The sequence below is a fragment of the Stylophora pistillata genome, chromosome 3 (assembly GCF_964205215.1).
Source record: "Stylophora pistillata chromosome 3, jaStyPist1.2, whole genome shotgun sequence".
NCBI lineage: Eukaryota > Metazoa > Cnidaria > Anthozoa > Scleractinia > Pocilloporidae > Stylophora > Stylophora pistillata.
In genome coordinates this window covers 20,415,784-20,442,226 of record NC_142521.1, presented here as the reverse complement: position 1 = coordinate 20,442,226, position 26,443 = coordinate 20,415,784, and the positions used below count along the sequence as shown (strand labels likewise).

The 26,443-nt window shown below is 38.4% G+C and overlaps 1 protein-coding gene, 1 non-coding gene and 1 pseudogene across 6 annotated transcripts; 2 read left to right on the top strand and 1 right to left on the bottom strand.

Moving 5' to 3' along the window:
* Positions 1 to 1,120: 1,120 nt before the first annotated feature.
* On the top strand, positions 1,121 to 18,346 carry LOC111332893 (uncharacterized). 4 transcript variants are annotated; one of them, XM_022938360.2, is made up of 3 exons: positions 1,121 to 1,276; positions 9,754 to 10,214; positions 14,615 to 18,346. In XM_022938360.2, the coding sequence occupies exons 2-3, from the start codon at positions 9,979 to 9,981 to the stop codon at positions 17,919 to 17,921; spliced, it is 3,543 nt and encodes a 1,180-aa protein (XP_022794095.2). In that variant the 5' UTR covers positions 1,121 to 1,276; positions 9,754 to 9,978; the 3' UTR covers positions 17,922 to 18,346. The 4 variants fall into 4 exon arrangements, with proteins under 4 accessions (XP_022794095.2, XP_022794096.2, XP_088610559.1 ...); XM_022938361.2 differs by lacking the exon at positions 1,121 to 1,276 and adding an exon at positions 5,786 to 5,934; XM_088754433.1 differs by lacking the exon at positions 1,121 to 1,276 and adding an exon at positions 9,412 to 9,545.
* A 4,939-nt stretch (positions 18,347 to 23,285) lies between these two features.
* Positions 23,286 to 23,424, top strand: LOC148734978 (U4 spliceosomal RNA). Its single transcript, XR_015999538.1, has one exon. It is a non-coding gene; the product is annotated as a U4 spliceosomal RNA (small nuclear RNA).
* Positions 23,425 to 25,047: 1,623 nt separating this feature from the next.
* LOC111332881 (ras-related protein Rab-30 pseudogene) lies at positions 25,048 to 26,181 on the bottom strand (annotated as a pseudogene). The gene has a single exon (XR_015999020.1). The product of XR_015999020.1 is annotated as a ras-related protein Rab-30 pseudogene (transcript).
* Positions 26,182 to 26,443: the final 262 nt, after the last annotated feature.

The following is a 26,443-nucleotide window of genomic DNA, read 5'->3' as shown; positions in this document are numbered from 1 at the left end:
GTGGGTTCACGTAAGTATCAAAGTAAGTAAGGGGCAGATATTTTTGTTTAAAGATGTAATTATGTTGGCCTCATAGCCTCATGGCACGGCCTCGTGTCGTGCAAGTATTCCTGGAAAAATGTTATTCGGATATTGTAGCAGTGATAATTGCCAGTCACGATACTCGCCGCTCAACTAAGTTTCGCAGAAGAATGTATAATACACAGTATTTTTGCAAAGAAGCAAACGGCACTTTGGTACTTTGCTTGGCAAGAGTTCCATAATATATAGATTTAGCCAAGCCTAAAAGCGGAGCTCCCAAGTTCGTAATATTAATGATAACATAAAAGATGTGCATTTGCCAAGACTCGCCTGAGTCACCCCTCCCTTAGGCACGTACGTACGTACGCTCGGTCAGTCACGTGACAACCAAACGAATAGAGGTTGACCATATTCCATGGGTATGGGGCTCTGTATGGGTACCCCATAAATTAATTATGCATAAAGTGTTGCAAAGAAACCTTTATAATTAGTCTTTATGAAATGGAATGCATAATATGTATGGGGTTATATGGAACCAGAGTTAATAGAGGGAACTATTAACTCTAATAACTCTGATGGAACTCTTTCCCTTTGCTTTCGTCGTGGACTTCTCAGTCCGACCGATAACATGTTACCAAAGAGTTCATTCTGTACGTAGTTTGTATGGATTTGAAATTAAACAGAGGGTGTCAATCTGGTTTAAACGGGTTTTCAGACCCACCAGCCTGGGTCTAACGCTAGGCGCCAAATCGACAGAAAAGAGACGCTAGCCGTGCGCTACGGTGGCACGATAATAAGCCCCATCAAAAGTTTGCCTGTCTGATTACTGTCTACAATAAAAGTACCCTGTTTGTTACAATTCCTTCAAATGATCAGTTAAATACATAAATTTCCCAATATGATAGTGTTTATATTACGTGATGTTCTAAGACCCTTCCAACGTAGTAATTTTTCCGCCTTTTTCACTCGCGGTTGCCACACATCGTGTTTTCCGCCACTTCATTTGAGTGCGTCCTTCCTGTTATTCTTCAACTGTCTTAACCTGTTTACGTAACCTCTCATCGTAATATCGAGTAACATAATACTTCACAAACAAAATCTCTTATTTTTGCATTAGCCAAGACTGTATTTTTGTTGCTTCAGTGACAATCTGCTCAAGTACCTCTCGGTTTGGACTGGAAACTTTCACCGGCCGCCGAATTGCTTTTGAAAACAATCTGAGTGAAAGATGGTTGCAATATCTTCACGTATTGAGGTAAGTGTTAAACTTTCAGTTGAAGTTCTGACATCTCACGAAACAAAAGCTCAAAGGTGTATGTCATTAGAGCAAGGACAAATTGCTAAGGAAGATGAATTCCACGCCTAATTCAACTTATTCGCGAATCAAAAAGACTCTCGCTGCCGTTGCTGGTCAAACGTCGAAAAAAGGCAAAAATTAACTCCTATATAAGTCACATAAGCAAAATTTCCTCTTATAAATTACTTAAGTCGGTTGAAAAATAGGAACTGGAGATCTCTATTCCCAGTAGATGGAAATATTTCAGTTGCTTATGAGCGTTCGTACAGCGAAAGATAATGAGACGGCGAAAACTTCAATGTTTCTAGACTAGTTTAGGCACCATTGTAATTTTAGTACTTGGCACTCTGAGTGACAAAATTTGGGATGTCAGTGAACATTTTGAAGAGCTTGTACTGGTTCCGGCCGACTGCTTTCCTAACCAACATGTGCAGCAGCTCGGATCAGACAGCAGGCAAGAAAATGCGCCAAAATTCACACCAGGATCCGCTCTCAGCATGATTTTTTTAGTGTCTCGTCAGGTTTGTTGATGACATTTTAGCTTGACTTTAATTCTGTTCCATAGTATCGAGAGTGCTCTGCTCAAGAGACTGAGGGATACAAAACTGCTTTTAAAATTGATCTGCACCTTATCACTTGCATTATCAGCCAGTGTTTTACAACTAGCATTTCAAAGCTGGTATTTTGGCTTAACGTATCTGATCTAATCTATATGTCGATTAATCAAACAAACGGACATAAAACACCCTTACAATTACGAAAGCATTCACAAAAGACCCAAGAGTTCTTGACGAAGCACAACATTGTTTTTCTATGGTTCACTGCTCTCCCATTCCAACCGAAGCAAAATTCTAGAGTCACTGAAATCGATATCTTCACGTGGCGTGGCCCACTTCTCGATGTACCGGTCTCGCTTTGTGCTCACCTAATACTTTAATACTCTTATAAATTAGGCTTACTGCACGAAAAGAAAACAATAAGCGAATGTCAGTCGTTAATCTACCAAGAAAATATTCAGTGATAAAATCAAACAAAAACACGATCACTGTCCCTTCTAATTTGCCGCTAATTTGTTGCCCATAATTTGTCAGCGACATGTCTCTTTTAACTGAAAGGAATTTCCTGAAAACGTGCGCTCCAAAGAAGATAAAATTCCTCACTCTCCTCAGACAATACACGTCGGATGTAGCAATCTCCACGATCCCGAAAAACCGTAAACCACATATCATTCAAACAGCTAAATTTTAAAAATTGGCATTAGACACTAATGTGAATTCCATCACTCATGAATCAAGCCAAACCCATACAGTACTGAACAACTCAAACTTCCCTATGCATGTGACACTATACCTTTACCACGACTGAAATTAATTTCTGGTAGCCTTCATGATGTTACTGATAGGATTCCTTCTCGCACCGTTGTCTTGCAAGCGCTCTGGGGGAGTTTGCGGCTTAGATTTACCTCATCGAGGCATCAAAGGATCCAACTTGTATTGTTTTAGTTTCTGTGGGACTTAGATTGGTGTTTGCGTGCAAATGTGATGTTATACAGGAGATGTGATGTTTTGCAGGAGACGTTAAATTCCCACGCACGAAATTACTGTGTGATGGATGTCCTCCCCTTGGGTGGGATGGGTGGGTTACATGACCCCCGTTGATACCAGTGTTTACTACACTGAAGGGGCTATCCTGTGTAAATAAAGATGTCTACTCTACATTGCTTGTGAGTCAAGTGCCTCACTGTCGAACTCGAATTAAATCGTTTGTGCTGTCATACATGAATGCCTTTTCGTGAGATATCTTAACGCAAAGAAAAAAAAATCTCATGACATTTGAGATTCCAGGAGGAACGCCACATTTATTTGAGTTGGGAGAGTTCATATAACTTCAGTCTGAAATCGACTTCTTTTCAATCACGCAACTCTGAAGTCCTGTATACCTCATGTTGTAGAAAATGTTGTTGTTAATCGTGGATTTGTAGACAAATGAAACTCTTATCGCTTATCTCATGATGCAAGAGTCAGGCTAATCAATCACGTGTTCATCGCAACGTTTCGACAACTACACCGCTGACATGTCTTCGTCGTGCAACGAGGTCGAAATATTTGACAGTATTTTTAAGCTCTGGACCTAAATAATTATTTTTTTCCCAAAGAAGAAATTTCTATACTTTTCTCAACCTTATTTAGGATCTACCGTAGAGGAAACTAAACAGAAGCCCTATTGATTCTAGGCTGATGTATAGCTAACTTCAGCAATGAATCTTCTTAGACAGCCAAGAGTGTTTTTTTTTTTTTCTTTTCGGTACGGAGGAAGAGCCTTAGATGTGAAGTGATTAAGACGGCTGAAGTAAAAACATAACACGACACATTATGCGACGGCACCTTCTCGTTCGAACTAAGATATCTACTTGTTATCCTCCCCCCGGACGTCCGCACAGAAACATAAAAGGGGGGGTAAAGGAAAGGGATAAAAATGAACGACATTTATTCACGAATGTGTGGGTATAATTAATACAAAACTGATGTTTTATGTCCTTAGCTCTAATTGATTTACACGATGCGACCAAGGCCGGCACTGTACATTTTAACATTTAATTGGTGCCTGATGTAAATAGCTGACACAAGAAAACTTCTGACAGTCATTTCACAAATTTTTTAGTAAAAAACGACAAATGAGTATGTACGGTATTTAAGACAGCCATTAGATCTTAGCCAAAGGATATAAGCGTATAATTACAGTGTTACTTCGAGCGATTTACTGGGACCATACGAAGCTAAAGAGACAACTTTTCATGGTCCGAAGGTTGGTGAGTGGGACTGTACGTCTGTGTCTGCATGATAATCGTAGCAATGACAGCCGGAATAGAATTGTCAAAAAAATTTCAGAAAGGAAGCCCTGTTAGCGAGTCAACCAATGGATTGAAATTAGCAATCTGTTCAACTGTTCAATCTACCTCTCCCCAGTTATTCTTTATGTTTTCTGTCTTCATGTGGGCCTTTCGCAAAAGTTACACAGGAGGGATATTACAAACTTGGCGACTGTCTGATCAATCATCGTGAGTGAATAAAGGCGAACGTGCATACATTGTGCAAGTACATGCTGGAGTCCAGTTCTTATAATTTTTAAACCAAATTGAATTTCTCTGTTTTATTAGATAAAGTGGAACTGAAGAGAAATTCCATTAATATAATTCGAGTGTGTTTTATTCTTTATTTAGTGAAAGTTATATCAATGTAAACGGAAGAAAGAAATCAGTTCCAACTTTCAGTGACAATTTGGAATTATATTTCATGTTTATTTACGCGAGGGAGGGACCATGCCGTCTGCACGAACGATGACTTGTTAACTAGCAACAGACCGCCTTACCTTTTAGCAGGAGCGCCAAAGATTTTGCCGCCTTTTTACAACTTGACCTCAGACCTACTACCAAAATGTCGCTATCATCTTTTCACGTATTGGATGCAGTTTAATAACTGCAAACAAGTGGTCTCTCGCACGGGGAAAGCCGAAATTCATATGAAACGTATTAATCATTTTGCCCCCAAGACTATCATGGTCCCTATTACGCCAGGTTCGAAGTCTGTTACTAATTTAGGCGATAAGTTAATGAAAAAATTGTGGTGCTGCGTCGGTGGAGGTTAATACGAAATAATGTGGTTGAATCAAATGTAAATAGGCCAACGTAGGGAGTATCTAAACTGACTTTTCGAATGTTAGCCCTCTCTCATTCGCTTTGACGAAGGCCGAACGCTCGCCGGAAAAGTCAACTTTAGAACTCTCTACAGCGCCCTAATCATCCAGTTGATAAAACAAAATTACCCTGTTGTTAATTTAGTTCAATTCCTGACAAAGCCGCGGATTCTAGTCTCAGGCTGCGGTCCATTTTTGTTGCAGAGTTCAAAACTAGACCTGATATGCTAAAGAGTAAATCAAACAGGGCCCACGCATTAAGGTCGGAAGTTAATTAGACCAACGCAAGAATTCGAAACAACTAAACTTATGTTTCCAAGAGCTCAAGAAATGATTAAAAATTTTATTCTGAATAGGCTCTTTAGTAGCTTTAACTGTCAAGCCATTTCTTTCTTTCTTTTTTCTTTTTTTTTCTTTTTTTTTCATGTTTTGTCTGCAAAATAATCAAGACTTCTTTTGAGAAATCTCGACAAAACTTTCATTTAGCCCTCCTCTGGAAATTAAAGTTCAATGACGTAAAAACGGAATTAATCATACACTCCGTCTAGCAGCCTCATTGACGAAATCAGCAACATTTCGCTGAATTACCTACGGCCAAGAAAACGTGCTAAATTTCCCGATTAAAAATCTGATAGGTAAGGAATCAAACTTGGATTTCAACAGCTGATATCAAAATAGATCCGCCCCTTGGTCGCGAACTTGGCCCTAGTTCCTCCAGAGCAGCTGACCACAGAAAAAAAAATCATTAGTAAACGATGAGCTATTTAATTGTCTTTAATTGGGCTTGAAGACACTCCGTCGCCCTGTGCGTTTATGGTAAATGTAAAGAAGTAGTGTAACAAGCTTCTGCTACGTGTTCAAAATGTAACACTGAGATTCTTTGGACTTCATCTGACCTTAAAAGAAGCGAGGCTTATGAAGCGGTGAGTCATAACGTGAATTCTGATGTACTGCGCCCGAAACAGGTGTTTTCAATTTTAATTTTCTGACATCCTTTGTCTAACTGCTTCAGTTTCGCATTGTGGTACGCATGGGTTTTACACTTCGAAGGTTCTTGTCTTCTCTTTGTGTTCGATTATTAACTTTGCCTTATTGTTCAGGCTTAAGAAAGATTTGATTTCACTGTTCTAGAAGGTCTGATAAAAGGGCGGTACATTAGTCAAAGGTTTGCTTTAACATCAAACGTGCCCTACAGTAGTGCATATACGGTTTATTGATAGCTTTGTCCGCTTTCCTTCTGTTGCCATCGAACTTTTTATTTGTTCGAAATCAGACTATGACTAATTCGTTCTTCGTAAAGTACGCGAAAATATTTTGCATGTAATTGCTCGGTAAATCTCTTTTCAAACTAAGGCCGTTTATTTGAAGCCATTTTTCCGCAAAAATACATCTAATGTCTGAAAATTGTTAAGCCAGTTGAAATGTTCTTATGACAGGTTACTTAATCAATCTTCGAAGGAATTCTCCATCACTGCTCTGTGAATAGTATGAAAGCCGAGTAAACTTGAATAAATCCGTCACTCTAACTATTCAATGAAGGCTTTTCAAACTAAACGCCGTTGAATTACTGAAAATGCTCGGTTTCATAAAACGTTTTAAATGCATGTGAAAGTTTCAAAGTCTGAAAATTATGGTTTTCTCTCATGTTTAAATTGAATTCAAAACACCCTGGAGTGTCTACCATGTTGATTTTTAGCTTTTCTACTTGCCTACGCAGTCTGATATTTTCATCGCAGGTACAAGCTTGGCATTGGATTCTTGTAAAAGACTTCTGCCACAGAGGCGTTATTTATTACACGAATACAAATGACAAAACATTCATTTATCTGGCAGTTCTTCAAATATTTTTGTTCGCCCACCAAACAGTTGTTGTACTGTTATCACGTTCAGTTCTATTGGACACGCGAGGGCCGACTCTTCACACCATGTGGCACTAGCCATTGGATTAGGTCCCCATGTCCTGTTTTCATCGCAGTTCAAAGTATTCTTCATATCTTTTAGATTTATAAAAATTTTGAGCATTTCTCTAGGATGATTTATTGAATTTAGGTGAAATGGAGTTGTTTGAAAAGTCTTTCGCCGTTCTGAACTTCTGAGTGTAACGACCAGCGTTTAAATATTATTATCATTACGCAAATTAAAAGTAGCTGATAAACAATCTTCCTTAGGGAAATAAGTTTAAAGTTATATCCAAACAGCAAGCAATAAAGTCTTTCAAATTTATATGTTTCCATGTGGGAGGTCATTTGACCACAAACAACTGAATACTTTTTATATATATTTTACTTTTATTGGTTATTGTTTTCTCTTATCTAAAGAGCTCGTGTGTGTCCGAGTATCAGATACGCTTGTTCCTGCACGATTACTAAGTTAGTTTCATGGAAAGGGAGAATGTTAGGTTCGAAAAAGGAAAATTTTGTAATTTTTAAGACCAACAAAGATAAGCAATTGTTGAAAACTTCTATAAGAGTAATTGTGACTTTTGCAGGTTTAATAAGTTAGCCTAGCGAAAGTTATGAACAATGAGCACTACATGGCTATATTCCAAACCGTGCACAAAGTTAAAGTTAAAAAAAAAAGTTAAAGAATGGAAAGAAAAATCGAAAGTTCACATAAGGATGATTCTCCTAGGATATTCCTGATTAGTATGTAAACTAAGACGAGTTTCCACAAGACTTTATTTGCTTTTCCATATAACATGCTATGACAGTTCTTCAGCAATTTCCACACCCCAAAAACCTTGAAAAGTAGAAGCGAGTCATCTTTTTGAATTCTTATCAGCAATATGATTTTAATCGAATGAAAACCCATACTTTTAAGCTTGTTAGCTGCACTAAGTACCAACGTGATAAATTGGCTATCCAAAATTATAGCTCAGCCGTAAAAAACTTACAGTTTCCGACTTGGAGTTTGCAAAACCGTTCTTTTTCTCTACGATAGCGTCTGTGGTTCTCCGGGAAATAAAATGGGGTTGCCTGTTTTTTTTTTTTCCAAGGTGGAAAGAATCAGAATTTCTACTATCTTTCATTGTTATTAGGCAACAACGGCCTCTTCAAACAAGAAAGCACTCGAATGATCAATAGTAACAAGTCTAATATGCGGCACGTGGCCATAAAACTAAACACACAATAATGCGCACATAATCCTCTTTTATCCTTATTGTCTGGCGTTCTTTTGCTTCAAACATTGCCTTCCGACCACATACCAGCATATTTCGCAGGTTTAATGTACCACGTGGTGGTAGATGAATTTTTAATGTCGAGACAGTTTGTGGCCAAACTAACATGAACCTCAATTCATGTCGTGTCCATTACTAAAGGTGTACCTTATTAGCAGCTGATCGCTATCCGAAACGCCGAGTGCAATTTCATGACAATTCCCCCGAAAAGTAAATTTTCCATTGAGACGAGTACAAATCAAATAAAGAATGACAAGACAATTAAGCGCGAGTTTTTATTGAATAATGTTATTACGCTGACAGAGATGGGTTATTAACGTTTTGTTCCAAAATGCCCTAAACGCGATTTAATTGGCAGGCCATGAATCGCTTGCGTAAATAAATGTAGTTTCTTAATTACTAAGAGTAGATGAAACAAGAATGTCAAAATATTAAAGGAGATCTGTCACCTGTCCGTAGAAATGTGAATTTGTTTTAAATTATCTGGTCTGTACACAGTGGGTTACTTCATAACTAGACAAACGTTGCAGGGAAACTAATATTACGGGTGAAAATCTTTTGAGAATGAACTGAAAAGAACGAAAACTCTCATATCTCTTCTTGCAGCGAGAATATTCAGTCATCGCTAAAGCATTTTGTTTTGTGAAATTTTTATCGCTCAAAACAGCCGTTTTGCGTCTCGACCATTTTCCTTTGATATAATGCTTGGTAACAAACGAGGAATATGAATCAGTTTAATTAATCTCATGGAGAACACCGATAAGTAATCATACCAGAGTTTGTGAGTTTTTCCGCACAAATACAAGAGGTAATGGCTATGGAAGTTCGCCTTTCTTTCATGTCCTGTTTGTTTCACTCTGTTTTATTGTTTAATCCAACATTATGCTGCTCTGAATATAGAGACTGCGAATCCATATACCCTGAAAAATTAATAACAACCACTACAGACTGGACGGCAATTAGGAAAATCAAGAGCGGAAAAAAAGTATTCCAACTGAATGGCTTCGCCTTGTTTGATAACTTGTTTCAATATTTTCCTGTGCTGTCACAAACCAGATATTAGGTCGCCTTGTCAAGAATTTGAACGGATACGCAAGTATCAAAAAACACACACTTGTTTCGAATGTGACAATTACCGGGCATTCTAGTCCAATTAGCATCGAGGATGCCCACAACTTCTGTTCATCTGTCCAATTGATTTAGCAATTATTCATACGCGAAACGTCAGCTCTAAGGAAAGTTGGATAAAATATCCCAAAGAGGAGTTATCAGACGTAGAAATCTATTATTGTACTCTTGTGCTGCATTTCCTTACAGCGGCAAACTCGCTGTTTCAGCATGGCCCTAGTGAATACGGTAATTGTCAGTGCCTCTCGGCACTGCCTGAGCTTTTTGCATAGATCAATAAACCGGCTAACTGGGATAATTAATTTTGAAATGGACAAATGGAATAGTGTTCTTCTCTTTGTAACCGGGTGAGATTAAACGTACAATATGCTTTGTTATAGCTGCGCTTTATAATTTCTTTCTTTTTTTTTTTTTTTTTTACTTTTATTTTTCGCAGCCCGGGAACATGCTGGCTCGGGCGTAGTGATCAAAGGAGTCTCATTATCCACCAACATTGTTTAGCGATATACGAAAGGCTGCTCAATGGTATAAATAAGGAGACAAGCGCAGAGGAGGCAATGAGCCCGGTCAAGCTTTAGACTCGGATGGCAGCTGTTGTTAATGTTGATTTAAAGAGCAAAAAAGAATCGGGTTGGACGTTCGGAAAAGGCACCCACGCAAAATGTTTACGGTCTGTTTGTTATTTCTGGCTCTGATTATATCGTACGGACATGGTGAAAGTTTCACGAGATTCGACGGATCAACATATGTCACGTATTCCTACAAGGAAGAGCAGCGAACCCTTCCAGACAACATCCGTCTCTTGTTCCGAACGATCAAACCTTCTGGAATACTTTTACACGCGACCAGCAGTGGAGGCGACTTCATAACCCTTGAGCTCCTGCGTGGAAAAATCAGGTATGTAAGCCTGTTAGGTAGTTTCCACTTATCTAAGTTTACATCTTTGTCTGTTCTCTCGGTGAAGTGGGATGTTGATTATTTTATTTTTTTAAAGCAAGGGCGAGATTCGCTAAATGTCCTTGGAAACTGTTCAATGGGGTGCCTAACCTGAACTTGACACAGGCGCATAAGTGTTTTATTCAACGCGCTTACTTTAAAAGCGGAGTAAACTTCCAAGGCTACTTGCGAAATGAGACTAACCGTTTACCGTTTTTATAAGCAGAAGACTTCATTTTATGCACGAGATAATTATCGGTAATATTTGGTCGAATTTGTGCAGGCCCATGCTGGGAAATTGTAAAAAGAAAATGAAATTATTCTGATAAAATAGGGATAAAATGTTTAGTTTAAAATTTCATTACTCCGCCTTATCAAAGGCGAGCAGTCTTTGGGTGAAAGAGAGGATTAAGAAACCATACATGCCGTGTATCAAGCTATGGCAAAAGAATGAAAACGCCTGTAAATAAAATCATAGTACTCGATAAAGACAGACTGATCATCCTTTGTTTGTTGGAAGGTTTAAGCCGTGCGCTTGTTTTACATAAAATTTATACGAGATCGATCGTAAAATTTTTATCAAGAAGAGTGGCTCGGATCGGTTGACGAGGTGTTTTACGATTTTGCCGGAAAAAACTCATTTTAATTACTTTTTATAATTTTGTCCTGGAATCGAATTTCATTTGATTTTTTTGTATTTCCGTTTGCTTTATTTGCGTCTGTTTGTAAGCTGTAAAATCAAAAAATCCTCTCACTAGTAAGTCTCGGTAATTTGTTTTTTGTGGCTTCTGCGTCAGGCATTCCTGCTGTGAGTTATTCATGTTTATCCAGATTTCTTTCGTCGATCCGTTACTTTTTCAGTGTACTCTTCTCTAAATCTGTATACCCTTCATGTACGTGGTTACGAGCTACTACAGTCGTCATTTCAACATTGTGACAGAAACTGTTTCACTAGGAGGGTAATTACAAAGAGAAAAGATTGTGTGTACTCGAAGAAAGCCACTCTGGCTGCACCTGCAATAACGTAGATATGCGCAGTCGCAGTTCAGTTAGTACGCCATGAAATATTTATGTCGACCGTCTTGTTTTCTTTGTATAAGTCACAGGACAATGCTACAAAGATAAGTATTTTATTAAGTCTGCTTTTAAAAGCAGTGAGTGCTAATCGCAGCTCGTAACACTTAATTTATAACAAATTATGGCATACGTATAGTTACATCGGCGCCACCGTTGAGGAATCTTCGCCTATTCTTTTACTCTGAGGTCTACTAGATTGCTTTGAACTAATACATGTTTTAAATTGAAAACAACCGAATTTTGAACGTTACCTTCCGTTACCGAAAGTTCTTCTTTCTGTGGATGATACAACTGATGTTTACAATGAATTGCGTCTTTCATGGAAAATTCGTAGAATGGAATTGTGTTACATTATGGTATTCCCTAGTTATTTTGGCTTCCAATGCAGTTTAGGTGGCTTCCCTGTCTATATTATGACTGTGCGTTGATGCTTTATACAGAGTAATGGCGCACAATTTTGCTCAACCTTGCATAAGTAATCAGTTCAATCAAGTAGATTTATAAGATTCTACATATGGTGCACGATCCTCGCAGTAGATAGCGCTATTTAAGCAATAGCGAAAATCAGACCTGAAAAAATTCAGGCCTGTACGGGATTCGAACCACTGACCTCTGCGATACTAGTGCAACGCTCTACCAATTGAGCTAACAAGCCACTGGTTCGAATCCCGTGCAGGCCTGATTTTTTTCAGGTCTGATTTTCGCTATTGCTTAAATAGCGCTATCTACTGCGAGGATCGTGCACCATATGTATCTAATACCGCAGTTCAAAATATATGAACTTCATATATTTCATTGTATCTGTTATAAGATTCTAGAAACTTCTTCAGTTCAAAGAGAGAAGTGTCGTCTTTCAGTTAATCATGTTAAATTTTATTGAGACATACAAATATATCATTCACGTTAAAAACACTAAACGTAATGCCACCTAGTTTTTCTAATCTAACCTAAAATTATGAGTTACTTGGGTAGCGATCTCAAACAACGATCGAGGTGAACACTGCCTACACTAGATCAAAATTTGGTTAAATTAGATAGAATTATATAGAATAAATGTTTGAAAAGAAAATTTTCCCTGAGCGGGATTTGAACCCACGTCCCTCCTGTTACTAGTCAGGTGTGATGACCACTACACTATCAGGACAACCATGCTGGCAACACGGCAATCAAAGATGTGATTTACGTGATCGGAGACGTGGTCTCCCGGGAAATTTAACTTTTCAAGGTGATCGGGTAGGGGAAGCCTATAACCCCATATGAAACCCAACTAAGGATCTATTAAACAAATTTGTTTAATTGAAATTAGCCTGTATCCGTAATTGGATCCTCCTTTGCGATCCGCTAAGTTGACTTCGGTCGTGTATTCTATTTAAGTATGATTACTTGGGGTGTACATGGTCAGGGTTTCCCTCGCATACAGTATATATATATATATTTAGTTTGAATATATCAACAAAGTTGAAATGGTAAATTGGCCACCGTTACGATTATAAAAGCTGACGTTTCGAGCATATATATATATGCAGTTATATATATATGCAGTTATATATATATATATAACTGCATATATATATATATATGCAGTTATATATTGCTATCTATAACTTCATATTGCTATATATATATTTAACAATTATTCCACGAGCGCGCGTTGGATATGCGATGATAGATAGCCAACGAGGCGCGTAGCGCCGAGTTGGCTATAATCATCTCATATCCAACAAGCGCGAGTGGAATAATTGTTTTATTAAAAACGTTAAATTAAATTATTAAATTTTGTTAAATTTTTAGCTCCCTTTTAATTTTAAGCTGACACGTACGCTCACCATATATGGTATATTGGCTGATATACCATAATGGCTAAGCCAATAAAAAGTCTTGAATTGCATCATCCAATGATCTAGTTTTTAATAAATATATATATATATATAGCAATATGAAGGTTACTCGATATGAGTACATATGGATTTTAATACAGTTCTGTTTCGTACACCAATTAACAAATGGTAAACGCCACAGCGTACACTATTGAGTTATGGATGCACGCGGGAGGTTTGCTAAGCACTCAAGAAGCTAGGATCACACTCGGCTATCGCCTCGAGCGACTCTTACGCTTCTTTCGTGCTTAGCAACCTCCCGCGTGCATCCATAACTCAATACTGTACACTGGGAGCTTTACCATTTGTTTTATAACATAACATTGATACATTGTAGCTAAAGAGTTCCCTTTTATTTAACAATTCTTACGTGACCAGAAAAAACAAGCGCGCGGGGAAAAATAGTCTTTGCATTTGCTCACGTCAGCAGCGTACACCCCTGGGCAAATGGTGGACGCTAAATTGACCAATCAGAGCGCGCGCTTTACTTTGGTTATGTTATAACAAACGTTGGTCTACTCATCAGTTAATCTCCATACACACATGGAGATTAATTGTATGGAGATTACCTGATGAGTGGACCAACGTTTGTTGGTCTACGAAACAGAACTGTATTAGAATCCGTATGTACTCATATTGAGTAACCTTCATATTGGTATTACCGCTCCTTGAGTGTAGAGAACTTTTCTGGAATCATCGGTAAACGCCACTTCAATTGATATCTATATAATATATACATATATATAAATACAAATTGTCGAACACTAGTTGCTGAAAACAATCTCGGATAAAAGCGCTCCATGACAGTCATCGCGTATTTATCTAACCGAGTTTCTCAGAAACGAGGAGATATATCAGAATTTAAACGCAGGTTTCTAAGGTAGTTTTACAGATGCGATATGAATGCATCAATTTCTTAAGTTGTTTCAGAATTTGAGTCGCTTTTATTGGTGGAGTAATGTTAAAATTTGTAGCTCTCTGATGTGTAAATCAGTATGCATCTGTAGTTAAGCACTGTTCGGATCTATTTCACTACTGAAGATACGGATCTGCAATTGACAACACTGGTATTTTAATTTTTTTTCCAATATTTCTTTAAATTAGTTGCCTTTCTTTAGTAGTGAAATCTTCAGGAGTGAATCTTCAGGAGTGAAATAGAGTCTAGAGTCTGAAATTGGAAAAAGAAATGGTAAACTACGCTTTTAACAGGTGATGGCTCCACAAATTGCTAAAGCGATTCCAACTTGAGTTAATATTGGTTTATTTTGTGTATTTTTTTTAGGTCAAAATCTATAAGATTTTTCTGAGAAAACTGAGATAAACACAATATGATTGATGGTAGTTATCTTCTTCCGTTAATGATTTTGTCTGATTTTATTTAATTGTCCGTTTTTTGTTCTTTACAAGGTATTCGATATTTGGAGGGAGTATGCGGAATTTGACCTCTGGAATAGTAACAAGTAGAAATTTAGAAAATGCCGTCGTTGATCTGGCGGATAACGAATGGCATCAAGTGGATTTGGAAAAGGAGACAACTGATTCGCTGGTTCTTTACGTGGACATCACAAAAGAAGTGATCAAGGTCCCTAGATTTTACTCCAGGACTTTTGGAGATCAGACGATTTATCTGGCCGGTGTTGACGTTGGAAGGATAAATTCAAGGCAGCCTCTGTTAAGCAACCGTGATTTTATCCCATTCGAAGGTTGTCTTGACGACGCACATGTGGCTATAAACGGACTTATGCTGCATAATTTCACGAGAAGAGGAAACAAAACTTTGCGTGGAAGGCATCTTTATGAGTGCAATGGTACAACGGAGTATGACCCAATTACTTTTAAAAAACCTGAGTCCTTCATGAAGGTCAATGTTGCTAGTGTAGACGCTGTCAAGTACAGTTTAAAGTTCCGTACTCATGATGGCGAAGGGATATTGTTATTTGAGAGAATAACGAAAGCAAATGGTGCTAGGATCATCGTCTCCCTAGTCGGTGGGACCATTACGCTACGTGTGACGTTTGCAAAGAAAGAATCTCCCGTCATTCTTCACGGCGGTTCTAATCTTGAGGACGGAATGTGGCATTCTGTTTCTGTTGATATTAGCATACGACGAGTAATCCTGGAGGTTGACTCTGACATCTCGTCTTCCCAAAGCAGCAGTTCGCAAGGAACATTTTTAAGCAGCTCCGAAGTCTATGTCGGAGCAAATAACCAAGGCAAGCTCGGCTTCGTAGGATGTATGCGTGATTTCATGGTGCGAGGACAAAAACTCAACTTGACAGATGTATACAAATCCCAGATAGGAGAGATAGACAAGTGTTCCTTGTCGGACCTGTGTATACCTAATCCGTGTCTGAATGGTGGAAGATGTTCTCAGGCCAGAAACAAAACCATTTGTCACTGCGCAGCTACTGACTTCAAGGGTCCAAAATGCGAGACACCTGCCTTCTTCATGCAGACATGCGCCGATTGGTGGATAGCCGGGAAGAGAAGTAACGGGTATTATAAGATAAACCCTTGGCATTCAAAACCTTTTTCTGTTTATTGCAATATGTCCAACGTAGAAGGGCCTTCAACGGTTATTTTTCACACTCAAGATAGAATTCGCGTTAAAGCTGCTAAAAATAAAAATGGTGGAAGATACCGTCATGACATCAAATACGAAACTACTAACACTAGGAACATAAATTATCTTATTGCAAGTAGCACTCATTGTAGACAATACCTGGCGTATCATTGCTACAACTCAATCCTTTTTGATTCGCCCAAAGAGTTTATTCTCAAGTCGGGTCGTGGGGCACGATGGTTATCACGTGACGGAAAAATACAAGATTACTGGTCAGGTGCAGCGCGCGGGAGTATGAAGTGCGCATGCGGTATGAATCAAACTTGTGTAGAACGTTCCAAATCTTGTAACTGCGATACTCTTGACAATACATGGCACGACGATAGCGGTTATTTGACAGATGTAACGAGCCTTCCCGTCAAATCCTTGATATTTAGCGTCGATGGAACTAACCCGGAATCACGTTACGTCCTTGGCAGTCTTGAGTGTTACGGGTCTACAACCAAGAGGACAACAACTACTAGTTTTCCTGCTAGTGATACTCTAGTTACACCACAACCATCCACCAAAAGTCAAACAAAGTCTCCAAGCACCATAGTCTCTACCGCTTATAAGCCCCCCATTTCAAAAGAAGACAGAAAACGCGCCTCGACTACGAAGAAGGCACCGTTTTCCTCCAAAACATCCACTGGCGCCTCAGAAGTGAACAGCCAAGCCACCCCCGAATCAACGGATGACTCAGTTGATATTGTAGTTATCGAAACACCAAAAAAATATATAACGATCCGGGAAAACGCCAATCAAGAACTCGTGCTCATTATATTAAGCGTTATACTTTCCATTTTTGTGATTGCTATTATTGTGCTTGTTATCAAACAAAATTTATTTTTCCCTTGCAAGTGCAAATGCTTAAAAGCGCCTCTGTACCACGATGTGCGCCACATGGATGTTATAGAGCTGGGCCCACCAAGTGAGGCAGAACCGGAGCCTATTCTACAGTTTGAGGCAAGTCCCTATCCAACGAGAAATTATGATATTCGATCATCTCACGACTGTCATAGGACGTCATCTCCAGAACTGTACAGTGATGCTGAGACTGACAGACTTGACATCAGCAACGGAAGCTCTTCGTGGATCTCAGAAAATGCCGATGTGGGAAAAGATAAGCCCGAGAAAAACACTGGATACGAAGATATTGATCTCGGGCTCATTGACTTAGGTCCAAGCCTTAACGCCCGAAAGCAGCTTAGTACAGAAGAGAAATTCAAAAAGCTTAAGGAGGTCATTTTGGACGTTCTGTCTGCGTCAGACGTCAGAGCTAATTTTAGTGACAAAAAGGAAAATCCCGTAAGCCCTGTTAAGCCAAAAGACGTACACCTTCGTGAATCAAGCTTTGAGTTTTCCCAATCGCATTTACCCGTAAATGAACAGTTGTTGGATTCGGACAATGATTCTACTGCAACAGTTTCTGAGTTAAGTTCAGATCAGGAACTCTTTTACGGAGATCAGTGCGCAGAAAACTATCCATGCGATAAGGAAACGCCTTGCAATCATGATGTGTGCGATGAATCTTCTAAGGAAAACACTCTTGTGATTTATAAGCCATCAGGAGAAAGGAGAATAAGCCGAAACAACTGGATATCGTCCGATCCACATGACAATTATTTATCTTTAGACGTAAACAACCTTGAGGACGATACTCTTGAGGCGCAGCCTTTAAGTTCAACTTTGAGTGGCTACGATTACAAAGAACGGACTCCCACTGAAATAGATGTAATGTCTCCTAGCGCGGAGAATGAAAATTATCGTCCCACCTCTTGCGACGGAGGAGGACATGAGGTGATATTTCATAGGGATGATAAATGCAAGCACAGCTCGCCGCGTTCACGCTTATTTTCCCGCCAGAAAAGTGAAGAGGAAGCTCTGCTACCCTCAAAGCAAGCAAATGAAACGCAGGAGCAAGGAAGCGATCGTTTTCCCGAAAACTTTCAGAGGCACTATAGTGGCTTTTCAAATAGCTTTTACCGGCAACCGCATCAGCAGCAGAACGCATCTGCTCGCAAAAGCCAGCCTGAAAATGGCCATACTAAAGAACGCAGAAAAAATTCGCCGAAGCAAGGGCATTCTCAGAAATATGAGACCGAACTATAGCTTTTATAACAATGCTACATAGCTGAGAATTCTAGTCTAGATGTGCTTCGACTATTTACATCTTCGTGTGTCAAATAGTCTACTAAAATATTGAAGATTTTTTCAGTGCTATTATTAAGGCATCCTAGATTTAAATTTTCAAAAAGGATGTAAATAAGTCTATCAAACTGGTAAAATACAATAAAGTAAATTTTAATAAATTAGTCTATATAAAAAGGCAAGATTATTTGTAAACTAGAAAAAAAACCCATCTATGTCGTTAAAAAGTAATGTAAGTCGCCAGTCTATCGGAGAAAATGTTCGTTAAAGAAGTTTCCAATCAAAGTTTCGTTTGAAGTGAATTTAATTAACGATAATAAATACCAGAGTTGCATGATATTTGAAAACTGTGAGTGGATTGTAATTGTGAACAGTTTTTTCTTGGATTTTGTCCTCCGTTTCTTGGATTTTGTTTCCGTTATTTCAGTGCTTATTTTCCTCCATTTATCTTCAAAAATAATGTCACAATTCGTCCTTTAAATTTTATTGTGATCCAGAATTCCTTCGTCCGAATGGATGAAATGTACTAAAAGTGACTGAAAAGGCCTGGATCAAACAGTCACTGACGACGGTTTAATTGAGACAGGGTCATTTACAGTCTAAAGGAAACTGTCCGGTCGAAACATAGCAAATGAGGTTCACAAAGATTAGTCAAATCTGAATTTTCAAAGTAAACAAGAACTGCCGAGCACCTTTAAAATGCAACCAATAATAGTAATAATTAACAATTATTCCACGAGCGCGCGTTGGATATGAGATGATAGATAGCCAACTCGGCGCTACGCGCCTCGTTGGCTATCTATCATCTCATATCCAACAAGCGCGAGTGGAATAATTGTTTTATTAAAAACGCCCCCAAGAAATTATTATTTTGTAAGAAGAAACTGGATTTTTTAGCTCCCTTTTGATTTTAAGCTGATGCGTACGCTTACCATATTTGTAGATTATGGTATATTGGCTGATATACCATAATGGCTAAGCCAATAAAAAGTCTTGAATTGCATTATCCAATGATCCAGTTTTTAATAATTATAATGATTAAAAACTAGATCATTGGATAATGCAATTCAAGACTTTTTATTGGCTTAGCCATTATGGTATATCAGCCAATATACCATAATCTACAAATATGGCAAGCGTACGTGTCAGCTTAAAATTAAAAGGGAGCTAAAGATTTAATAAAATTTAATAATTTAATTTAACGTTTTTAATAAAACAATTATTCCACTCGTGCTTGTTGGATATGAGATGATTATAGCCAACTCGGCGCTACGCGCCTCGTTGGCTATCTATCATCTCATATCCAACGCGCGCTCGTGGAATAATTGTTAATTATAACATAGCGCGCGCGCTAGTCCTATCTAATTCCTATTGCGTCAACATGAACAAAATCTTTATGTACGCACGGCCGTGCTCAATAAAATGACGTGTGCAGTTTCAAAATAGCTGCAAAATTTCCGTCGTGTGAGTTCCTTAAGTTAAAGTTTCGGAAAGCGATAGCAGTAAATGGAAGACCAACCAAACTTTTCTTTGGCTTTCGACCTTCCCGCAAGTAGTCAAGCCAATAAGAACAATGAAAATTAAACGAAACACAACAGGCCCGTTTCCCGATTTGTCGGAACAGGAGCTGGAGAAAATTTTAGCTGAAAGACATTCAACAGGAACTAAGAAGACTACAAATTGGTCTGTGGCGACTTTTAAAGGTAAACGTCTCTGTTGATGAGGTTTTTTTGGTTACATTTGTTAACTCTACCGAAAACCATTTAATTACAAAATCAACAAAACAATCGGAGACGCCAACATTTTCGGGCAACTTTCTTTTCAAAAAACATTACAAAAACGTCATTCAGCGCCCAAACTGTTTTCGTATGTTATAAAAGAATTGTTTCATGCTTTTAGCTGTGCATATATCGAGTTATGGATGCACTTGGGAAGTTTGGAGAGCACTCAAGAAGCTAGAGTTGCTCTCGGCTGCGCCTCGAGCAACTCTTACGCTTCTCTCGTGCTCTCCAAACTCCCCGCGTGCATCCATAACTCGATATAAGCACGCTAAGCATGAAACAATTCTTAATGATAACGAATATGTATTCAGCCCCTCACAACATAATTCACACAAATCATCCGAGAAATTGGTAGTTTAGAAAGGGACAGAATAAAGAAAATTCTTTGAGGGAAAGTGTAGCAGATCAGGATTAACGCAATGACTTTCGATTTCTGCGGAAGCTGACTGGGAAACTCGAATGCGTGAAGTAAACCCGACGGGAATTTTTGGTCGGTTTCTTTTTTTTAACTGTGGACGCTCCATATTTACACCACAACACATCCTAAAATCTATTCTCTTAGGAATGTGGAAAAAAAAACAGTAAGAGCAGTTCGCTGCTTTTCAATTGACTGAAAGTTTGGGAAGCAAACCTTAATTCCATATACAAATAATTTTTCCGCTTTAGGTCCACACACAGGGAAGGATCAAGCGGGGATCTCTTCAGCTTTATCGGTGCTGTTGTGACATTATCACAACATTTCCATGTTAAGTCTCAAAAGGGAGTATCACATGCTTTTTGCTCCCTGAAATACTAAAAATGATAAAAGAAGAGCTTTCTCCTGTATTCTCAAACTGTGTTGAACTTTACGCAAATACGCCATTTTCTTTCGGCGAGCGAAAGGCTAGTTACTAATTGTTGAGGGAGTTTGGGAAAAAATTCATATTAAAGGGGTTGGTCGATAGGTAAAACGAATTCCAGCTAATGCAGGCTCAGTGATCATCAATTTATAACGCTTTCTTATACGGCTTGGAACAAACCTGCATTGATAATGTGCTTTCAATATTGATTCAGACCGAGATACATGGCGTATCAGCGAAACTTAAAAAAAAAGAAGCTTAACCAGCTGACTTGAAATAAATTTTCATTGTTTCCATTTTCTTAGAATAAAAAATTCAGAAATGATAGAAAAATTAAAATTGTTTTTTGGTGCGGAGTAAGAAGTTAAGTTGCACTAGAAATTAGGAAGTAATTGAATTATATCCAAGTACAGCAAATGGTTTCGACGACCTTTTCTTAAAAAGAAGAATTAAAGGAGGAAACGTCTTAAGAGATTTCAAACTGGTCGGTTTAAAAAGAAGTCCGCTCTTTCAATTTTAATGGCTTGACACTTTCTAAAATTGTAGTGGAATTGCTAAGGTTCCCCATTTTCTTTCAAACTAAGCATCGTTTTCATGTGTCAGAGGTACGTTTCAATACTACCTTACAAGAGGCTTGAAGACCACTCGTGACTTCCCCTCTAACCCTGTTTCATGAACTCTTTTTACATAATCCTTTCTAGTTTAATCAACACCGTCTTACAAAAGTTTAATTCAAATTTTTTTTTAACCTCCTCTTTTAGAATTTTCCTTTTGTTATCTCTGAGAGAAATTTCACTGTCAAGGCACTTTGTAGAGTAACGTATTTCTTCTATAAACTAAGCGTAAACTTTTTGAGAGTGAATGAAAGTTATTGAGCAGAATAGTTGGTCTGTATTGAAATCTGCTGCTTATGACAAATGGTTTATGAAGCGTCAGCTTAGTCAGATTATTAAAACCCAGCTCATTTTTGTTGCCAGATGCATTTATTCCAAAGCACGAGACGCAGAGTCTATATTCCACCGTTTTCAGGCATTATTTATCAGATTCTGGATCGACTTCACTTCGCTTCACCCACCCGGAGGTCAAAAAAAGCAAGAGTACTATTGTAAAAGACTTTAACATGATACAAAAGGCTTTGTCAGTAGCAGCTGGTGCTAAGGTTTGTATTTTTAATAAGGAAGATTTTTTTTACCACCTTATTCATTTGTCCTCATTAACAATTCTTAAAATAATTGAAGATTGATCGTCGAGGAAAAAAATGAATGTCTTTGGTTTCCTTCTGTAAGCGGGAAACAACAATCTCTTCCTGAATACGTGACTAACGTGTTTTCAACGGTTCTAAAAGATTGTTTGCATCGAAGCATCACCTCACCAGAAAACATAATTCCGGCTATTTTTCATCGAAAGACGAAACTTAAAACAGAACGATATGATTGGAGTGTTTGTTTTTGCGGCAATAAATGTCCTTGTCAGGGTTCGTTAACACGTTTCAGTCACTTCCATGGAAAGGTAAACACTTGCTTAATTGTCCTGAATTAAGACGATTTAGTGTAATTGAAAAGTGGCGACCATCTCAAACGCACCAATATTTGTGTACCTGATGAGAAGTCTCCGTTAGAAAACGCGACAAAGGAACTACAAAACGTTTATCAGCAAACAAAATTATCGGTCTGGTTACGAACTCTAGCTGTACAATTTTCACTCGATGTAAGGACTTTAAAAATCAGTGTATAGCTTGAAAAACCTGGAAATGGATGCTTATGAATTATTTCTTCTGATGGTGGTGTCTCTAACTGTAAATAGTGTGCGAGCTGATGTAAGCTTTAACGGCAAAGGATTTCAGGTTTTTCATACAAATTTTCCTAAGGAGCATGAGGAAAGGTACGAAGTTAAGATGTGGTTTCGGACAACGCAGCGTTCTGAAATGGCCTTGCTAATGATTCAAAATGGCGTCGGTTCGACAGCGTTGGTTGAGATGTACGACGGAAGGTTACGGTAAGTTTTTTATAGAATTTTGTTTAAATTGATTTGCTAGTTCTTGAACAAGATAAAAGCTTAAACTATAATCTTTAAGACAAATGACATTAGCAAAAATTCAATTTGAACTTTCACCCGGGAGTAGCAGGTTAGAATGTGAGGTCTGTGTTCCTCAACATGCAATTTAGTAAAAATAAACTTTTTACATGCGATTTTTACAAATTGATATGGATGGATTGTTCCAAATATATATGTTGCGTGCGCATTCATACAAGAACCTTTGAGTGACTGCAAGTACGCTTTTACGCTTTCCTTCATTTCCAGCTGTACAAAGATTGGTAACTAATGAGGTTATGGGCGATCATGAAACTACGCAGAAAATGAAATGATAATGAATACTTTAAAAAGTTCAGAGAGACAGATCGTTATTTATAGAAACTGTCAGAGGTCCAGTCGAAGCGATCAAACGCGTGCGCATGCGTGAATTCCTACGCGGGTGACTGACGGGTGATCCACAACTTCTTGGGAGCAAGATTCTCACAATTTGTCGATTGTAAATGTATCGGAAATCAAGTAGTTTTTTTTTTCAGACTTTACCTTCAAACAAGGGGATAACTGTTTGGAAAATAAAATTTCGATTGTATTTTACAAATTGGCCATGGAGCGATTTCCCATATTGAAGGCGTAATTGACCATATAAAGACCTCATGTCAAACTAGTATTTAATTAGCTTTGCGCAGTGGCATTACCGTAGCCAGTGAGGTTCATCCGAGGCGCGGTTATTGCTGATTGAAAACTTTTCCCAATACCCCGCAAGACGGCTTGAAATACAGCCGGCTTTGCAATTTTTGACGGTCCATACGTGGACCTTTAAAACTAAAACTGAAAAGTACTCTACGAAGGGTTACATCGTATCAAGAAACAAGAAAGAAACACAACAGCACTTCTATTCCTGATGAAAGTAGCTAAAAAATAACTGGTGTAAATGTTCCATCCTTGTCTGATTAACGCTGCGTAGAGCCGCCGGAGAACACTCCAGGGTCATCTTTATCGAAAAAATTACGGACTATTTTCACTTAGGGCGCAGGCGTTTTTTCTGGTGGCATCTCTTGAAATGTTTTTGTAAAAGGATTAATAGTTTGTCAGGCCTGATCCGGCTTTTTGGATTCGAACATCTTTGTTGACCGTAGGAATTAGTAAGCGCGGATTTGATTCATGCAGATGTGTTTTCACATTGCCGCAAGTATTCTGATGCATATCAAATGAGCTGTAAGCTGCGAGTGATACTGCTTTGTCGGTGATAACAGAACTTCAATTCTTTCTTGTCCAAAGCCAGCTGTACCACTTTCATAAGATGTTCTAGGGTTTTGCGCCAGCGAGCAACCTTTCTTCAGGATCGATCGGTACAGTTCAAACGACGGCATACAAAACTTCCAAAATTTCGTTGTTATTGTTCGACTGACGTCGAAAATGTGTCAGTTGGGTCTGTTATTTATTAAAAGCTTCTTTAATGTTCATATTTAAAAACTGACTCCGATATTATTTGGAGTATTGCATACGTGAAAATAGCGATGTGAATGGTATAGAGCGCACTGCAACAGCTTACACTAAAAATCTTTTAATTAAAGTTTTTTATCCACACAGTTATCATGGTTATGACAGATATTCTGCTCTACCGCTTTTAAACAGTGCGTGCTTTTTCGCCGCGCACTTGGATTTAAGAAGCAAACAAGAACAAGATTTAAGAAGAAAACAAGAAGCTTTTGAATTTTTCGCAACTTCATCATAAAAGTTGCCCACATTCTTTTGATCCCCTGTAAATATTGAAATAAAAATAGAACTGCTGAAACAGTCATTTTTTCGAACACCCACGCCAAAGTTCTAGTGTTTTCGCATACCGCCCTGAAACTGACAGACCGTGTTTTAGTTTTCAATCTAGACGTAACATTTGATCACAAGCTGTGTGTTGCCGGTTATGTAAATGAATCATAAAAATTTAAAACTTTGTTGAATTTGCATAACTCTGAAAGAGTTCTTTGACTCTTTATTGAGACGCGGTTAACCGTGAACAAAACACTAACTGAAAGAAAATTTTCATTCCACTTTGCTGCGTGTCTCGGGCCAAGGTTGCTTAGTGGAAAGCCGGCATTTAAGTTTCTTGAGAGTAGAAGGCCGAGTAATTTCCACACATTTCAGATTTGTGAAAGAAACACAAAATATATTATGTCAAAGTTTCCGTTCTTTCAGACAGCGACTGAGATACTGAAAGCTTGGATTCTTTTCTTGATTAACATAACATAAGATAAGAAAGTCAGGTTTTTTTGAGTGACTTTTTCTCTTCAAAAGACACGTGCCATGCATAAGCGATGCCGCTTTTTAACCCATTCAAACACATCGATTGAATACGGGTGCTGCTTTGAAATTGATTGTTCCCCTTCAATAAACCACCGACTAAAAACTAAAAAACAGAAATATAAGCACAACTATTGCTTGAAATAACTAAGAGAGTTTTATTTTATTCTATACATATCTCTGCATCCTCCGCATATGTTACAAATATAATTTCATCATCTTATAAAATATACATATATACAGAGTGCTCTGCGCCAATTTACATAAATCAATTAATTTTGAAGCACTTTGATTGAGCTTGATTTCAACCTGAAATTCTTATTTGACATTATCTGGGCATAAGCAACAACATGATTTTAGCGATTTCCGCAAAACAGAAATAATGATTTTACATAATTTATTAAGAACCTTAGGAGTTCCGATTGGAGTGAAAAAAATTTCCCTTCGTTTATTCTTTGTCTCTGAGAATCTGACTATTTTTAAGGTTCAAATTTCAAATTTTAAATTCCACACAAAGTCGCCGTGGTTTGAATGGGCAGTTTCTGTCCAAGTTTCTTTAAGTAGGACACAATGCTAAAGGTCTTCTTGACGACACTGTAGTTGGTGGTACAGTTTTGGCGGTTCAGATTCTTGCTCTTAGCATTTTCTCTCAGTTGCTCAGCCAACTCAGTAAATAGAGTCTCAACGTTGTCGTCCCATTTGGCGGACGTTTCAATGTACAATAAATCCTCGAATTCTGCGAGATTTGCCGCAGATCTTGAATTCACCATTCTTTTAGCGCCTTTCAAGTCTGTTTTGTTACCGACCAGTACCTTGACTGCGTTCTTTGTTGTGTAACGCTGAACATCCATCAACCATTGGGGTATGCTAGCGAACGAGCCACGATTTGTGAGGTCAAATACCATGATGACAGCATCGGCGTTTCGGTAGTAGCTCTGTGTTATTGAGCGGTGTTTTTCTTGTCCGGCAGTGTCCCAGCACTGAAGTCTCACTTTATCGCCGTGAATGTTCAGAATCTTCGAGTCCACATCAACGCCGACTGTCGAAGAGATGTTCTCGGCGAAGTATCCTTTGGTAAATCTTCGAATTAAAGATGTTTTCCCAACGCCAACGTCTCCGATTACTAGAATTTTGAACAAATATTTGAAATCATTTCGGGATGTGTCTTCCATGATTTTTTCCTCTGTCTTCTTCAGCAGTTGTTTTCTATTTTCCGTCCGACCTCAGTGATGTGTACACCTCGGTTTCACTTTGTATTCTGAAAAGGAAGCGCAAGCGCTATGCTTTTATACCCGGCCCTGCCCAGCGGTAAGTCAGGCTTACAGGGTGTTCACTGTCGCGTAGCCATTGTTTCCGATTCAATGCACGTAATTTCCTTTAGGCACTCTTTTGGCATATTGTAAACGCATTATTCTTCTAAATCAAAGAAGGACAAAGCTGAGTTGAGTCCCTCGAGGAATTATTTGTTTGCCAACAAAAATAGCTGGCGCGTGCCACACACGATATTGCTCAAAACATATGTTTCTTTCTTCCA

Bases quoted from the DNA above. Each gene is read 5' to 3' on its own strand.
- LOC111332893 (XM_022938360.2), top strand. From the start codon at position 9,979: ATGTTTACGGTCTGTTTGTTATTTCTGGCTCTGATTATATCGTACGGA. The intron at 10,215-14,614 runs GTATGTAAGCCT...GTTCTTTACAAG, and splicing joins CTCCTGCGTGGAAAAATCAG to GTATTCGATATTTGGAGGGA.